We start from the raw sequence: 16127 nt of genomic DNA, 5'->3' as shown, positions 1-16127 counted from the left end.
TCTATCTTAATATAAAATTATAATGCTGGGGCATTACTGGATTATCAAGGACAAAAGTTAGAGTTGAAAGCTTAGGTACTGAACACCTGGCTTATTGACTGGGCCAGGTTTCCTTGGGAAAATTATGTAACCTCTGTGTTTTGTTTTTTCACTTTTTGTTGCACTGTTTTTCTTACCTAAAATTGAGGGAAGTAGATGAGGCACTCTCCAGAGTCTCTTTCAGCTCTAGAATCCCAATAATTCCTCCCAAATGTGGTTGCTTGATAAAGATGTTCACAGTTAAGATAAAGAACAAGAGTTAAGCACATAGTTTTTACCCCCAACGTGTCTCTCAAAATAAATTTACAGTAAAACACAAACAAACCTAGAAATATAAAATAATTTTTTGAAAAATTTTAATTTTCAAACTACATCTTAGGAACTTACAAATCCAGATTGAAATGATTGTTATCCTTCAGGGTTATATTCTTAGGGGTCAGGATACTCATTCCAACCCTGTCACTATTGCTCCAAATGCTTTTAGACCTATTTGGATTAGAGATACCTGACCACAGAGGAAATAAATTGGACAGTCTTTCCTATCCATCTATTCTGGGGTGGAAAAAGTGGGTGAGAAGTAAAGAGTGCTTTAGAGCCACTTGGCGGGTTGTGTAAGAGAATTAGTGTCAGTTTTTATCTTGGTCAAAAAATGATATGGCCCATTTTAACCACTACTGTATGTTCAACATATGTTTCCAAATGACTTTGGCTTTTGCTAGTTCATTCAGTTTTTGGAAATAGCCATCAGTTTGCCACCATTGCAGATGCATTTTTTAAAATGTGACACAGACCCATGACATGTCTCCCAGCCGTGTGTACAGAAAAGTACCATGCAATACAGTCAAGCCAAAGCTTGCTTCTTGAACTCCAGTTAGGTTGACAAGTTCCAAATTTACACATTCTGGGGCGTTGATTTAAAGGGTAACTAGGAAGTCAGTATTTCAGAAGCAAACGTAAGTTGAGCAATAAGTAAGAAAATGCAAGTGTAATTCCTAGCTATGGGTAGAGTTGTCTTCCATTTTAATCCTGTGTGAGGTACCTGAGACACGTTAGTTCTGTTATCCACAGAATGGGGAGATCTGATGATCTCGAGTGATGTAAGTGAAGTGAATTGGGAAAACATTTGGGGGTAAAAGCCTACAACCTTCCATTGTATATGTTTCGCCTCTTTATTTTTTAAATTTTCTGTTACTCTTTATCAATATATATTAATATATATCCATATTATAATAGCGTTCATCTGAGAGGAAATGTGCTTACATCGCTATAAGCAGGATGTCTATGTTGATTATAGATGGAGGCTATGAGTAACGAGCCAGTTTCCAATTTGGAATTTGCTTTGGTGATGTTTTGTTGTTGTTACTATCGTTTCACTAACATTTGTGAAGCCAGTACTTTTATGTGTTGTTTTAATTCTTCCAAAAGTACTGAGGTTTAGTGACATAAACAATTTGCCCAAAATTCTGTTCCTAATCGATAATTGGGTCAGATTTCATTTGAACCTTCTTCATTCTAACTTCAGAGCCCACGCTTTTGAGCTATAGCATACTGCGTTGAGTGTATTAAGAGCTGTAGGAATGGAAGGGAAGAAAATGACTGTAAGGTTTCTTCTGTAGGAAGCAATGATTCTGTAGTTAAATTGCTCCATTTGCCCTATTCACATCCTGCTCCTCTGACCCTACATACTCACAGATAGTGTCATCTCTTCCTTTTTCTTTCCTCTTCCTAAGGCTGAACTAAGCAATTAATATATCTTTTGCCAAGGGAAGAAGATGTTACCCAGTAAAGCAAAGAATTCTGAAAAGGAGAGCCAATCTGAATTAGCAAGAAGACTTAAAAGAGATTTGGAAAGAAATTGTTTTAGTGTTTTTCATGTCAAATGGCCAATAAAGGGGCATGCTTCACAAATAAACTTTTGGAAATTACCATATTAGAATACCAGCCTAAGCTCCTTTAATCTTTGGCATAAGTTTCATGTACACATTTTTTATTTATTTACATTTCAAACATGCTGAAGATCAGTTCATTCCCAGAAGTCAAATACCTTGAAAATATCTGTCTTGAATCACTGGATTAGAAAGGTGTTTTACTAAATGATAATATGACAATATAAAGATGAATCACTGTGAATACAGTTGTTTTAAAACATACATTCTACAGCCCCAAATAAATTTCACTGTTGCATCCACTTTATGCTGCACCTCTGTGAGTCAGCTCCACCTTTGGGCAATTACTGGTTAGCTCCTTTGAGTTTGTGGTGTAGTGCCCATTGTCATCATATTTTAGAACATCTCTGTTTTAAAGAAAGGCAGGACAAATGGGCCTGCAGTATGGAGAAAGAGACAAGCAGATCTTACAGGAGTTCTACATCACAATCAGGCAGAGACCCAAGAGTATCTTGTGTTCTCACAGTCTTGCTTTTTTGTCTCTGAACAGTCTCATCTAGAAGTGGCCTTACTTGTCTGTATTGAGCTTTATTCATCTGTGCTCACGTTTTCTATTAATTACTTTCAGAAAGGTGAATATCCGCCTGACAGTTACAGTTAAACAAGGGAGTCAACCTCAAGGATGATTTGTCATTTCACCTAGTTACATCTCTAGACCCTTGCTTCAAAGGGGAGAACCCAGTTTCCATTGTAACGGGTGTGATTTGCAGTGATTTCATAGCTGTGTCCTCATCTCTTGGTCATTCTCAAAGATGCTTTTAAGCCACAATTGCCAGAGACCCTTCCAGTTAATACTTCTCTAATTCATCATGCCCTTCTTCAACCCCAGAGCTCCCCAAAACTCTAAGCTTTATCAAGCTCTTTAAAATTTCCTTTTCAGCCATCAGGCGGCTAGCTTGCCTTTTTTGTTTGGGAGGTCAAAACGGGTCACATTGTGCCCTAGAAGAATTTAAAAAACAAAAACCTATGTAGCAATTACAGGACTTCAATTTCAGTAGAAAAATGACCGTTTCCAGTGCAGCCATTTTTATTTTAATTTGCATTTAATTTCTAGCTCTGTGGTGTCTCTAAATACGTGTGACCTGTGGCCCCGCACAGATTAATTCTTGTAAGATTAATTTTTGTAAATGAAATTGAAAAGTATTGCTCTTTTGCATTGCAGCTGGAGAATCTGAGCTTTTGAAATATGTTACCAAATAGAAATTGAGATTCTTAACTTACTTTAGAGGAATTTGGGTCGACATTTTGTTCAAATGGAAAATAGAGAAGTTTTTAGTGCTTGTGGTGGAAAGAATAGGTTTTCTTCCTGTTACTCCCAACTCTACCATTTCCTCCCCTCCTCCTCTCCTCTTTTCTCTCCTTTTGTGTATGTGTGCATATGTGTATTTGCATGCATGGTGCGAGAAAGGAGGGCACCTTCCCTGTACTTAGCAAACGTTCATTTCTGAGAAGAGACTACTAGCTAGCAAATGAACTGCATGGAAGTTACTGCTTAATCTGATGCTCTTATACAATTAAAGGATTTGCTCTGCTCTCAACTGTAATCTTAGTACAGCTGAATTGTGTACGGACACTGCAGGAAACAGCTCTGCTCAGCAAAGCACTACTACAAAGGTTCTCCATGTGTTCCTGTACATGGACAATTAAGTTTTAACAACAAAATTAGCAGAACAACTGGATGTTCTGGAAGTTGAGATCTCCTCACTCAGTCTCTTTTTCCTCCCCCCTCCAAAGGAGTTTTCCTGTGGGCTGCCCAGAAGATCCGCCTGTCAGTTTTGTCTTACAGGTGTTCTGAGTTGCCTTACAGACAGCAGCTTCTTCCAGATTAATTGTTGAGGCTATATTACACCTAGTGTTAAAATTCTGTTGAGTAAATCTCAAAATAATTGTTAAAATGCTGCTGAGTAATTGTCAATTCTCTCAAAGAATTAATTGCCTTCTAACATTTGCCTCCAGTTGCAAACACCTATGATTTTAAGAGACTTAGCATAAAATATATCATTTCTCCATGGAGAACCATATTGCTTTTGGTGCTTTGTCATTTTTTTAAAACATCTTTCAGTAGTCTCTGCAGTATTTGTGTTTCCTTTTATTTTTATATAGTGGAGTAGTGGAGACTTAAAATTTATTCAAATAGAAGTCTGGCTAAAACTTAAATGCAATTTCAGATCTGAGGATAAATTGACTTAACTTCTGAAACCTGATAAATGCTTTTCGTTTAAAGTATATTTTGTCATATAACTGTATGAAAAGTAACACACTGAATGCTTCATGACTTCCTGTCTTAAAAGAGAGTTTAAAGTATATAATATAGTAAATTTAAAGAAAAATCTTTTAAAATTTAAAAAACATTGCTCTGAAAATTAAGAATGAAAGTGCAAACATTCTGTGCATGGCAGCTTTCTTGAGGAGCCAGTGTTATTTATATATGGTGTCTCTTGTGGAAGCCTTTATGTTCCTTAAAATATCTCTTTTAAATAATATTCACATTTCATAGCTGAGATCTCAGTGGATTTTCCATGGTGACTGAAAGTTGTACAAAATTACAAAAAGCTTAAAAAGTAGCCCAAAAAAGTATCATACACACTTAAGAATCTTTGCCTGTGCTAAAATCAGTCGTAGCTCATGCTTTATCATTGATTTTGCTGGCGAGAATGGTCCAGTTTCCTGAGCCTCCCTGGGCCAGTGTATTTTGGAATCTGTAAATGTGCACAGTCCAGCTTACGCTAGAAGAATAAAAGAACTGGGACAAGGCTTCGTAACATGCACTGTGGTCTGAGATATAACCCGTGCACTGAGATGGCTGTGCTGCAGTTTTTCCACCAAAGAAACTATGGCTCAGTGCGGACACAGAGGTCTTTGCCCAGCCATTGTTACCTCTGTTAAAAAGGAATTCTTGTTAATCTTATGGCAAATCAGCATCTAGAAGCTGATGTCAGATTTTCAACCATGGCAGTATTCTGTTGTTTAACAATATTATTTTTCATAATTTAAATGATATCTATTTTTCCCTCAAATAGAAGCTGACCCAAATTGGCAAACTAATTTATTCTTTGCACTAAAACGCAGTTTCAAAAAGTACACAAAGCCAAAAGAAATTAGCTTCGTTTTTTCTACCTTCATTATATTTAAAAGTATTAGAATTAGCAATAATATAGAAAGTTTCATCTTATGTTTGAAATTTTATTTTGGTAAGTTTTGGATAAGTGTGTTAAAATATCCTGAAAAATAGGATGCCTGAGAGAAACAATAAAAACTACCTCTGTTGTAATGCCACTGCTGTTCACTGCTGTAGTAACTGTATAAAGGGCTTGGGAGGAAAAAAAATGTAAGACTTCTTATTTTTACACAAGGGAGGATATAAAACTGACTTCCTCTTTGGAGTTTTCCCAGGAAACTACTTTATAAAGACAAATTTAAATCTTGCCGTTTTCTGTCCTTGAAGGTGGTAAATATGATTGTAGCTTTATCCATTTTTATTGTAAATGAAACAGAGTTCAGACCATCCGGCTGTGCGTCATCTGTTGGATGGCTGCCACAGACTAATGCAGGCGTCCCACTGGGAGACCAGAGAAGAACTATACTTTGATTCACCAGATTGTGTTAAATAGTCCAGCTGTTGCGATTTGAAAGATAGTTACCTCAGAAGTGAAATAGAAATGAACTTGACATTTATGCCTCAAACCATTTTTACACTGTTTGGCAGTCAGCTTTTCAGAGGTAGCATTTTATAAAATAACTCTCACTGCTTAAAAGTTTCATTCACTGTAATGTTCAAAATGTCCCACCTTTATATTATCAGTAGAATTAAGCTTGAGTGATATGCAGAATTTGCATGAAATAAGCATTTTCCCCCTTCATTTCATGAGCTTTGATTGTATTCAGTTGAGCTCAGAACCATGTCTATTAGGACTCTTTTGGGCATTAGTTAATTTGAATTGCAGCTGAAATGTTAGCTCGAATGTTGCTGAATATAATTGGAATGTGGAAAGTCGATTTTGAAAGGAATTTCATTGAATGCAAACCATGATGTGCTTTTTAAAAATTAGAATGCTGCAATTTCATCTCCTGTAACACAGTCTGATAAGTCACTGAGTCCCTTTATTATAAAGTTCAACTTTGGCAATACCGTTTGCAGCTGTTCTGATTCTTCTGGTACCAGTACCAGTTGGAGTCAGCAAGTGGCCTCATCTGCCCCAGCCCTACCTCTGGCCCTCTTGCAGGTGGGGGAGAAGTAACTGCTTTGTAAAAGAGCAACCAAGTTGTACTTGGGCATCAGGCTTCACAGAGTGGTATAGATTGATATATTGTCTCCTAGCTTTTATTTTGCTTTTGGGTTTTTCTTTTTGTCTTGAAATAGCACTTAACAAATGATTTAAAATGACCCATGAAAATATCTATTTGATTGGGTTAAAAATCACTAGCAGTATGTTGTGGTAAGAAAAAAAAAGTACTGGACAAGAAGTCAAGAGTCCACAATTTTAATCCTGTATCTGCTGTTAACAAATTGTGTGCCCTTGGACAAATCATGTAACTCACTCTTGTTTGGTGTCTTCACCTGACAAATGAAAAGGCTGGACTAGTTCATGTCAGTAATCCCTCTCAGACTGAACATTCCATGATTTTAGTCTTTATGTCACCTATAAAATTTAAGCTTTACTTGGAGATTTTGCAGCATACAGGAGAAGGTCTGCCGTACGTTTTATGAATACTGAATTTTAATTCCTTATTTGTGGTCATTGCTCTTAGATGAAGAATTAAAGAAGAAAAATTGAATGGAACAATAGTATACGGCAATTCCCATTGGATTGTTGCATTTGAGCAGCTGGGATTTTCACCTTGGGGGAGAAGCTTCAGATTTAACCTTGTAGAACCTGCCACTATGGCTTCCTAGAGCAAGAGCCTGGGTTCTTGGCAACATCACTGATGGAGTTTTCTGGCTCTTCCCATGAGATGGGAATGGAGTTAGAAATGAAGCCTAGGAGGAAGGCCCTTCATTCCAGAAGGAGCCCTGGGCAGCTCCCCATGGGAACCAGGAATGGACTTAATGATGTCAAACCAGGAAGAGCTAGCTTTAAGTCACAAAGAAAAAAAAAAAAAACAACAACAAAAAACGAGGGGTAGCTTGAAGGGATGGATTTTATATTTATAGTTCTGAAAGATGAAGCTGAAAACAGGAATTCAGAAAGAATCAGTAAACATGCCAGAATTAGCCTGTGGCATCATTATCGTGTTTTTGGAAGATGCCTTTGGTAAATAGCTGTGTGATGTTGTGGAAAAATCAGGAACAGGAAGATAGGAGCTTCTGATTCTTGTCCTGGCTCTGCCACTGATAAGCTGTATAATTTTAGGTCAGGCTTTCCCTCTCTCCAAACCTCATTTTCCTCATCTGTAAAAGGACCTGTTGGACTAGATGATTGCCATAGTCCCTTTTAGCCTTAAGCCATTGGGATTCCAAGTCAGTGGTCATTATCTTCAAGAAAGTAGTTACTCTGATTCTCAACACATAATTTTCCACTGTGCCAAGTTCAGTGATAATAAAGGTGTTCTCAAATTGGAGTGTACAGGTGACTTAATAATAGATTAATCTATTATTAAGAAGCCTACTTCAGGAAAGAACAGTTCTCTGGACTGAGACAATTCCAGGACAGTTTCAGCCTGGCAATACAAAGTTTCTGAGTTTTCAGTTCAGTCAACATCATTTGTTGCTGTTATGGAGCCCTGAGAGCTCCCTGGAAGTTTTCAGCCTCCAGCTGATGAAGAAAGCATTTTAGGATGTGTTTACCACCCCTTCATCTGCAGACACACATGGGCATGAGAACTTCCATGGTAGTTCTACAAAAGTGATGAAGGTCAGTATGGGTTGATGGAAGTTGCTCACCTAGAATGAGATGGATACTTCCTTTGCATGTGTAGAGCAGACTGGCTGGCTTCTATACAATGAGGCTTAGACCCAGGGTAGTGGAACCACACTGGGGACTTGACCAGCAGACTTTGTGTGGCTTTGACTGTAACAACTTTAGCTAGGCCAGAACTTGGAACTTCATTTCCGAGAATTCCCTTTCCCATTTGTTTCCAGTTAGGGTTGTCTACAGGAGAACTTTGCACGAGATTTAGAAAGTGGGAGTGACATAATAGTCTTTTTTTTTTTTAATGCTCCCAAAAGTCTGCGTAGGGCAGGCTCTTTTACAATTCATGCGCGTTGTCACCTAGTTGGCATGTGGCACAGCTGGCCCACAGTTTCTCCAGCTTCCCACATGTCCCTTCCAGCTTCCCCAAATCTTAGGCCAGGTGCATGTGCAAATTCCATGTGGAAGGGCTCCAGTTTATCCTGCAGCTCATCTGCATCATCGGGATTGGTGACTGTGAAAGACAGATGCAGCTCTGGTTTGTCCTCAGCTTCTTGCCACTTTTCACCCAAGTTCCTTTTCAGCTGCAAGACCTGCTGGTTTCAGGCCCAGCATAATACACAGAGGCAACAGACTCACGTAGACTGCCTAACTAACTCTCTCTCTCCATTGCCTGAGGTCTAATGCCTATAATGAATCCTTTATGCCATCATGGGGGTTTTGCTTCTCTGACCATACCCTAATGGACTCAGCCTTCCAGGTGTTGCCTGGGTCAGAGAAAGTCAAGCCAGATACCAACTACATCCCATATTGATTCCCAACGCACAGTAACAGATATCTTGAGAAGTGGATGGGCCAAGGTAGATGGGCAGTGTCATGGTGTTTTTCTAATGACAAGGGTGTTGACAAATCCAGGCAAAAATAAAGGAATCTGTCCTCACTACAGTATAGCTTTCCTCTCAGGTCATCTCTTTGCTTTTACGACCTCCAAAGAAGACAGTTATGTGCTAGTCACTTATGAATGATGATCAAGTCACACGGTAGAACTGGATAGCCCTATGGAGTGGTTTTCAGACATTTGGACAGATCTCATAGTACCAGGTGATAAAACTGAGGTCACTGGGTTTGAGTTTTGGTACCTGTGGCTGGATCGTGCAGGCCACTTTGTCTCAATAGTTGATCATTTGTTCTGTTACTTCTGTTGTATAAGAGAGATCTTCAGACCTACTCCCACCAAAGCCTTGGTTTCTGCACATTCATTCTGAGCCTTTCACACACAGTAGTTCATTAGTATTTGCTCATTTGTTTACTCCACAGGTGGATCTGCGCTGGGTGCTGGCATAGGTCTGTGAGCAAAGCTGAACAGTCCACCTCACGGATGTTCACATTTTATTGGAAGAGAGAGACATTAAACAACTGGTTGCCAGTGTTTAATTATAACTGTGGTAAATCCAACAAGGGAGAAGTATTAGGTGGTAAGAGAGTGTCTAACCCGCAGATCTGAGCTAGGGGTCAGGGAAGAGTAGAAATCAAGTCCTGGTGAGGGGCTGGTAGAGCAATGGGCAGACCCTGGCCAACAGTTCACCAGTACACATCCTGACATCCAGAGGTGGAAGTGGGACAGGGGCGTGCTGGGTCATGGTTAGTATCCCAGCATTTGCCAAGAAGACCAGATAAGTCTGAGTAGCCTCTGCCCTGCCTACTAACACACCCTTCAACCTCCAGGCATCAGGTCAGCAGTCCAGTACCTTCAGATGATGGCTTCTGACCTGACTTCTGAGAGGACTAGGTGCCCACAGCCTAATTTCCTGACACGTGAAAAGAGAAGAGTGTTTCAGGACATCTGTTTCCACAAGGAAATTGTTGCCCATTTAGCTTGAGAAGCAGTAGCTTCTTAGAAGAGAAGAAAGGGAACCTCAGTGGAAAAAAGAAACTGCATTTGAAATTCAATAAGAAATTTCTCAAACATGATTCTCCTTTTTTAGAAAAAGTGTATGGTAACTTAGTATTTCAACTTCTTCTCTGGATTCTCCCATCTGCCTTGGTTCCTTCCCTCATCCCTCCACAGGTCTGACCAGAGTTGTTCTTGCCAGTAATGGCAGCAGCTGGCATATCTCTCAGCTGCCCATCAGGGATGGGAGTGGTTTATTTCCCTCCTTGTTGCAGTCTTAGAACTAATCTGCAATCACATGTACCCCGGCACACAAGGGAGGGGTTAACTGGCTCCTTCCAGCTAAGTGGGGGTGGGAAAGGAGTCTGGGGGTGGCAGGCAGTGGGGAGGTGTGCACAGAGTATCCGTGAGCTTTGTGCTTCTGTGAGAAGAGCATGCAATTAAGCAGGTAGGTGCATTTGGCTTTTTAACATTTATGCAGTTAATTGCTCTTTTTCCGTCTTCTGGCCTTGTGCTCCTAATATGTAATCTAATAGCTTTTTTTTTTTGTAATGGCTGGCACCTCAAAGACCACTTTTTGCATGTTGATTAGACTTAGAACATTTTGGGATTTTTGCTCATCTGAATCCAGGAATCTGAAAGATAAATGTTTTCTCTCTCTGCTTTTAATTTTTTTGTTTAACTGTTCATCCCCTAGGCCTCGCAGTAACGCTGGATGCAGGAGACAATACATTGGCAGTGAAAAACAAGCTGAACCAGTTGTAGTTTTAGATCCTATTTCCACATATGAACCCCAAACCAAAGACCAGGTCGCTGAAAAAGATCCAACTCAACACAAGGATGGTGAAGGTGAAATTAAACCAGAAGACAAAGAAGACAGTGTTGAAAAAATAAGAGATACAGACAGCTCCAACTGCTGATCCATAAACCAGAAGGCGGATATGTTCAGAAGTCCTTTTCAACAAGCACATGATTTAGTTTTGGTGTATTGGCAAGGGCTATAGACATTCTGTTCTTGTCACTGTATTCAGAGTATAGGTTCTTTTTTGATGTCACTTTTGTAAGTTCACTTATAAGTAAGCTATTTAGCAAAGTACACATTCTTTGTAGTTTTTTAAATCTTTATAGGGATAAGATTTTTTTCTAATTACTGTATTAAGTGTGACTTCTTTTAGAAGTTTACAAAAAATTCATGTTATCTTTTTAGGTAATGTGCATACCACTAATCAAATGTAATGATGAAAGTTTGCAGCACTTGTGTGTAATTGGATAAACAGAAGTGACTAGCTTAAGGTGATTTTAAAAGCCCCCAAAGAAGCTTCTGTTTTGGGTCTGATCCTTTTTTGATGGAGAAACTTCAGTAGCATGGAAATGGTTAGGCACTGTGGCATACAAATTGCTTTCTAGGATATACTGAGATAAGCTTAAAATTCAGGAGCTGATGTCAAACTAGTAGTCCCATACCCAGTGTTAATTACACACATTATTAACTGTGGGATGCAAAACACATACTATTGATTGTGTCCACAGCCTCCCAAGGACTTTGGGGGGAAGGCTCTAGTGGCCAGAAGGTGAAACTTTCACTGAGGTGAAAGTCCAAACCCTGAATTGAATAGAGTATTATCTTGATAAACCACGTGCTCTGTGCTGTGAGTTAATTGTTTTCTCATGGACTCATGTGGCACAAGGACCATATTTTATCACAGTTCTTATGTACAGTGAAGATGGGTGACAGGCATACAATTGTCTTGCTTCACTGCTGTTCTACATTACACAGGTCTGTTGTTCTCTTTAAAGAAATTAGGTGGTAGTCTCTAAAAATACAATGTTTCAGTCTACCACAGTGAGTAATACAAATGTAATCAGGGATTAAAAAAAAACACTTATGCAGCTTTTCAAAGTTGATTGTTTCAAAACTGGTGTTTGTTTAAAATAAGTGGTAATGTACTTGAGTGCATTTTTTATGACAGTGATTCAGTAATGGTAATTTTACTATTAAAGAAAGTGAAAGGTTTCGTTTTGTTAGCATAGCTCAGCATGAAGCTGTCAGGTGTTTCTCACCTAAGGGCAAAAGAAAATGATAGTAATAATTGCAGTAGTTGTATTTTATTTTTGCACGTATGCTAAACATAGGCTTGAAAAGGTGAATAGGCAGGTAAATGTACTTCCTAAATTTGGAGATAATTATCTTTATGTAGGCTCGTTATGCTTGATTGTTTCCATGTTTTTCCAGTGATGATTTTACAGTTACTTACCAGTTTACTCATAGGGAATTAAAATGTAATGTTTTTCAACTGTGATTTCCCCAATTGAATAATACTGCTATATGATATACTAACTACAAACTGCATTAATTCACTTAAACAGGTTCTGTTATGCTGTGATTTGAACTCTCCTCACCACACTTATTAAAAAGCACCAACAGTTTCCTATTAAAGGTCAATTGTGGTTATTGACATTTTTGGTTTAGTTCCCCAAACTTGGCATTCTTTAATATGAAAATTGTGTAAGACTTTATAACTTTAGTAATTTTTAATCACAAAATGATTTATTTTGAGGAATTCTATTCTTTGTTTCTTCCTGCTTTCTGCATTCCTGTGTCTGTTATCAGTCTGCTGGCATGTGTCTTACACATATTTAGGAATATAAAAATATGTACACTTGTCATTCCATATTTAATCACACACCCTTTCCAGGGTAAGGAGTTAACCATTTGTTAAATGTATTAGCTGGACCAGGCAACATTTAGTCACTGGTACAGTATTTTGAAAGTGTTCTTGCCTTTTCTGAGCTGCTTATTTCTTCACCAACATCACAAAGCATTTAAAATTAATTTGCTGGGCTTCCCTGGTGGCACAGTGGTTGAGAGTCCGCCTGCCGATGCAGCGGACATGGGTTTGTGCCCCGGTCCGGGAAGATCCCACATGCCACGGAGCGGCTGGGCCTGTGAGCCATGGCCGCTGAGCCTGCGCGTCCGGAGCCTGTGCTCCACAACGGGAGAGGCCACAGCGGTGAGAGGCCCGCGTACGGCAAAAAAAAAAAAAAAAAAAAAAAATTTAATTTGCTAAAATTAATTCTAGCATCCTTTTGTATCTGAGATAGTCTCACATAAACGCCTCACCTACAGTGGTTTCAGCCATTGATCAGTCCTGTGGAGGGAATTAGCAGGGCTGTAACCACCCGCCTTGATTGGCCTGTTGAGGAAAACAAGATGCGTGTTTTGGCTCTGGCTACTCGCCAGGAATCCCTCCTTCCTCACCTGTTTTGTTAACAGTAAATGTTTGTTAGAAATGGAGTAGTACAGGTAGAGATTATTGTTAATCTTTCAGACCATTTTTAGGTTGTAAGGTATAGTGTATAGTCTGCATCACAGAATCTTAAAAACAAAGTTCGGATGATTTTTATAAACGCACACTATACATGTTTAATCACTTTCATCGTGGAACAGGTTCAGGTTATATGGCAATAAGTTGTGGAGAATGGATAACCGTCTCTTATCATCGCTGACCTTAGGAAGATCATCAGGCAGCCCTTACTTAAGGATTGGATTTGGTTTGAAGTTTCTTCAGAGCACTAACATTAACCAGTCCCACTGCCATTTTTTAATATAGGGTATGATGAGTTTCTTTCATCTCTTCACATGTGATTCCATATATATATGTTTTATATCTATTATATATCCTTTAACATATATGTAGAGAGAGAGAGAGAAAATATATAAATAGAAACAGTGCTTATCACTTTCAAAAACTTGAAATGCTACACATCCATTGGTGACCCCAATCCTCAAGTAAGGAAACAGTGAATAGGCTGTGCTCAGCGCTGAAATTAAAGTGTTGACTTGGTTGAGGTAATAAATCACCTCTTTGGTTAATTTAATGTAGTTATTCAGTTATTAACTTGGTTGTACCTTTTTTCTCTAGTTTCATTCATTTAATTATAATTTTTGTCACATTTCCAGAGCATACTCTCATACGATCTCCCATATTTCATCTGTGTGTGTGTGTGTGTGTGTGTGTGTACATGTACATGTGCAGAGGCTATCTGAACACTAATCCATTGTTTATTGCTAAGCATCGGGAAAGGCAGTAGCAACAACAAACTGTGACACAGTTCTCCCAACTTAGAGCGATACCAACCAGTTCTCCTGCCCTGTGCTCTGAGAGAATCTGCCACTGAACCTATTTTAAATCACTGCTTTTAGAATAAGGCCTTGGCTCTGCCATAAGGCCATTACCTTCCCCTCTTAGTACTCTTCAAAAGGAGAGGTCCTCAGTATGCTTAGTAAAAATTTATGGAATATATCAGAAATCTAAACTTAGCCAACTGTCCCACAGGTCAGTACATAGCAATTTATATAATTGGGGGGAAAAACAAAAGGTAACAGTTTGAACAGAGAATCTAAATCATATAAAGCAGTTGGATGATATTATATCTATAGGTATGTGTTTGAATATGTTTATTTCTGGTCATCCTCTGCTATAACCCCGATACTGGATTTCAGAAGAGACAATTCAGCCAATCTATATGTTGTATCATTTTTAATCACCTATTAGATGCTGTAGTAAAAATGATTGGGCATTTAATTGCTTTAAGAATATTCATTCATTGATGTGTTTACTCACTTATGCTCATTCTTGTTCCAAAAAGGATCTGAGGAGACCCCCAAAGATATAAATGATAGATGAACAACTAAAATTTAGAAAGAGATGGGAATCAGAGAAAAGGAAATTAAGGGTAGGAAAGTGAGAGGAAGCTATTCACTCAAAAAATCCTTGAAACAGAAGATGTACACCTTCCTGGCAGAGAGAGCTCCTAGTGTGAAAGATTTTTTTCAGAAATGTTCTGACTTGTAAAGTATGAGGTATTTGAACTGAGTGTGGAGTTGGTGGCAAAAATATTGTACTCTTTTACTAGGTCATGACCCCCCAAAATGGACAGGAGAGCTCTTATACAAACAAGATCCCCATAGAAATGTGATGGCCAGAAGACAAGGTTCACAGGTATAATTCCGGGCAAAATACTATCTCTGTATTTCACCAAACAGTGAAATTAAAAGAAGAAAAAGCAGTGAAGTTTAGAGCAAAACCAAAATGAAGACACACTTGAGATCTCCCGGTCTAATAATACAGCGGTGTGGCTGTCAGCTGGGGCGTGTGCAGCCCGTCTGGAAGACACTCATGTTTTGGCTGATTCCTCCACAACTTCTGTGGCGAAGATGGGCTCCGGGGGCTCAGGAAGCTCACCAGCCATGGCAGTCTTTTCTGCTTCCTCATTCAAGTAGAAAAATGTGTGTTCTTCATTGAAACCTATTAAAAACAACAATAAATTTTACTGTCTAATCCAGTGGTGCCAGTTTTGACGTTCTTTGTTACATGATTTAAAGGAGATCATCTTTAGAACTGTCCAGAGGTGTCACATCACCATTAGGAAGGATTCTAGAACCACCTTAAAGTGCGCATGTCGTTGTTTATACATTAACTGCAATACACTTGTTGAGTTTGCAGTGTACCCTTAGACAACATTCTGGAACATTTTGTTTACAGCAGACTGGGCAGAGGCTGAGCAGCAAAGGATAAGAGGAAGATGAACTAGAGGAAAGGCTGGTACTCTGCGTGAGACAGACCATTGCCAACTAACTATTCCAAGGTAAACCACTGAGGACTCAAGACTATTCCAGTCAGGTTCCACGTGTTTCTGGGCAGGGAGAGTGTTTTAATGACTGAGCTTCTGACAAGATTTCCTACTCAATCTCTCAGTGCAGTGATTTGGTTTTCCAGTTGTTTGGTCCCCTTCATATTTATTGACCACTGCCAATGGCAGCGAAATCCTCAATCTGTTAGTCCATTCCGGAATGCTCAGGAGCTGGCACTGTCACCAGGGAGGGGCTGGGCCTCCAGTCACTAGAGTCCTTTTTGATGCCCTGAAGCAGCTGTTTCCCTTGTGGTGAAGTCTGGCTGGAAATGTGATAGGTCACTGAAGGAACCTAAAGCTTCCACAAGTCAGGATGACAAAAAATCAGACTGATATGTAGGAACAGTATAATTTTACCTATTTGAAAAAACAAGCCTTCATGTTACACACTAAACAATACAAAGTAACTTTTGACTGTTACACACTAAACAATACAAAGTAACTTGACTGCCCTCACATGACTTAGAAATAGTCTCCCAATTATATCTTTGTTTTCTAGAAAACAAGGTCATTACCTATGTTAAACGTGACAAATTAATAATTATTTCTCTTGGTCGCTTTTAAAGAAATTCCTATTAGTCACAAAATAGTACTTCCTTGCTTTCATATTCAATAATTGGTGTGTTCCACAATACATTCTATAATACATCTATCTCATTTAATAGTTTCATTTATGGTATACAAGTATGTCAGCACTGCTTAATTAAC

General features: G+C 38.9%; 2 protein-coding genes across 4 annotated transcripts in view; one reads left to right on the top strand and one right to left on the bottom strand.

Annotated features, from left to right (window-relative positions):
• The window catches only part of SHTN1 (shootin 1), a 101421-nt gene extending 89259 nt beyond the window's left edge, over positions 1-12162 (top strand). Inside the window, exon 15 of one of the 3 annotated variants that reach the window (XM_029245734.1) lies at positions 10423-12162. In XM_029245734.1, the coding sequence (XP_029101567.1) occupies positions 10423-10434 (12 nt within the window). In that variant the 3' untranslated portion in view covers positions 10435-12162. The remainder of the gene's footprint in view (positions 1-10422) is intronic. The other 2 variants (XM_029245735.1, XM_029245731.1) reach the window with 2 other exon arrangements.
• Positions 12163-14261: 2099 nt separating this feature from the next.
• The window catches only part of ENO4 (enolase 4), a 29502-nt gene continuing 27636 nt past the window's right edge, over positions 14262-16127 (bottom strand). Inside the window, exon 14 of the mRNA XM_029201223.1 lies at positions 14262-15034. Within this exon, the coding sequence (XP_029057056.1) occupies positions 14904-15034 (131 nt within the window). The 3' untranslated portion in view covers positions 14262-14903. The remainder of the gene's footprint in view (positions 15035-16127) is intronic.

Source organism: Monodon monoceros, unplaced genomic scaffold, assembly GCF_005190385.1.
Source record: "Monodon monoceros isolate NGI ecotype Baffin Bay Population unplaced genomic scaffold, NGI_Narwhal_1 Super_Scaffold_4, whole genome shotgun sequence".
Lineage (NCBI taxonomy): Eukaryota > Metazoa > Chordata > Mammalia > Artiodactyla > Monodontidae > Monodon > Monodon monoceros.
This window is presented reverse-complemented; position numbering and strand designations above follow the sequence as displayed.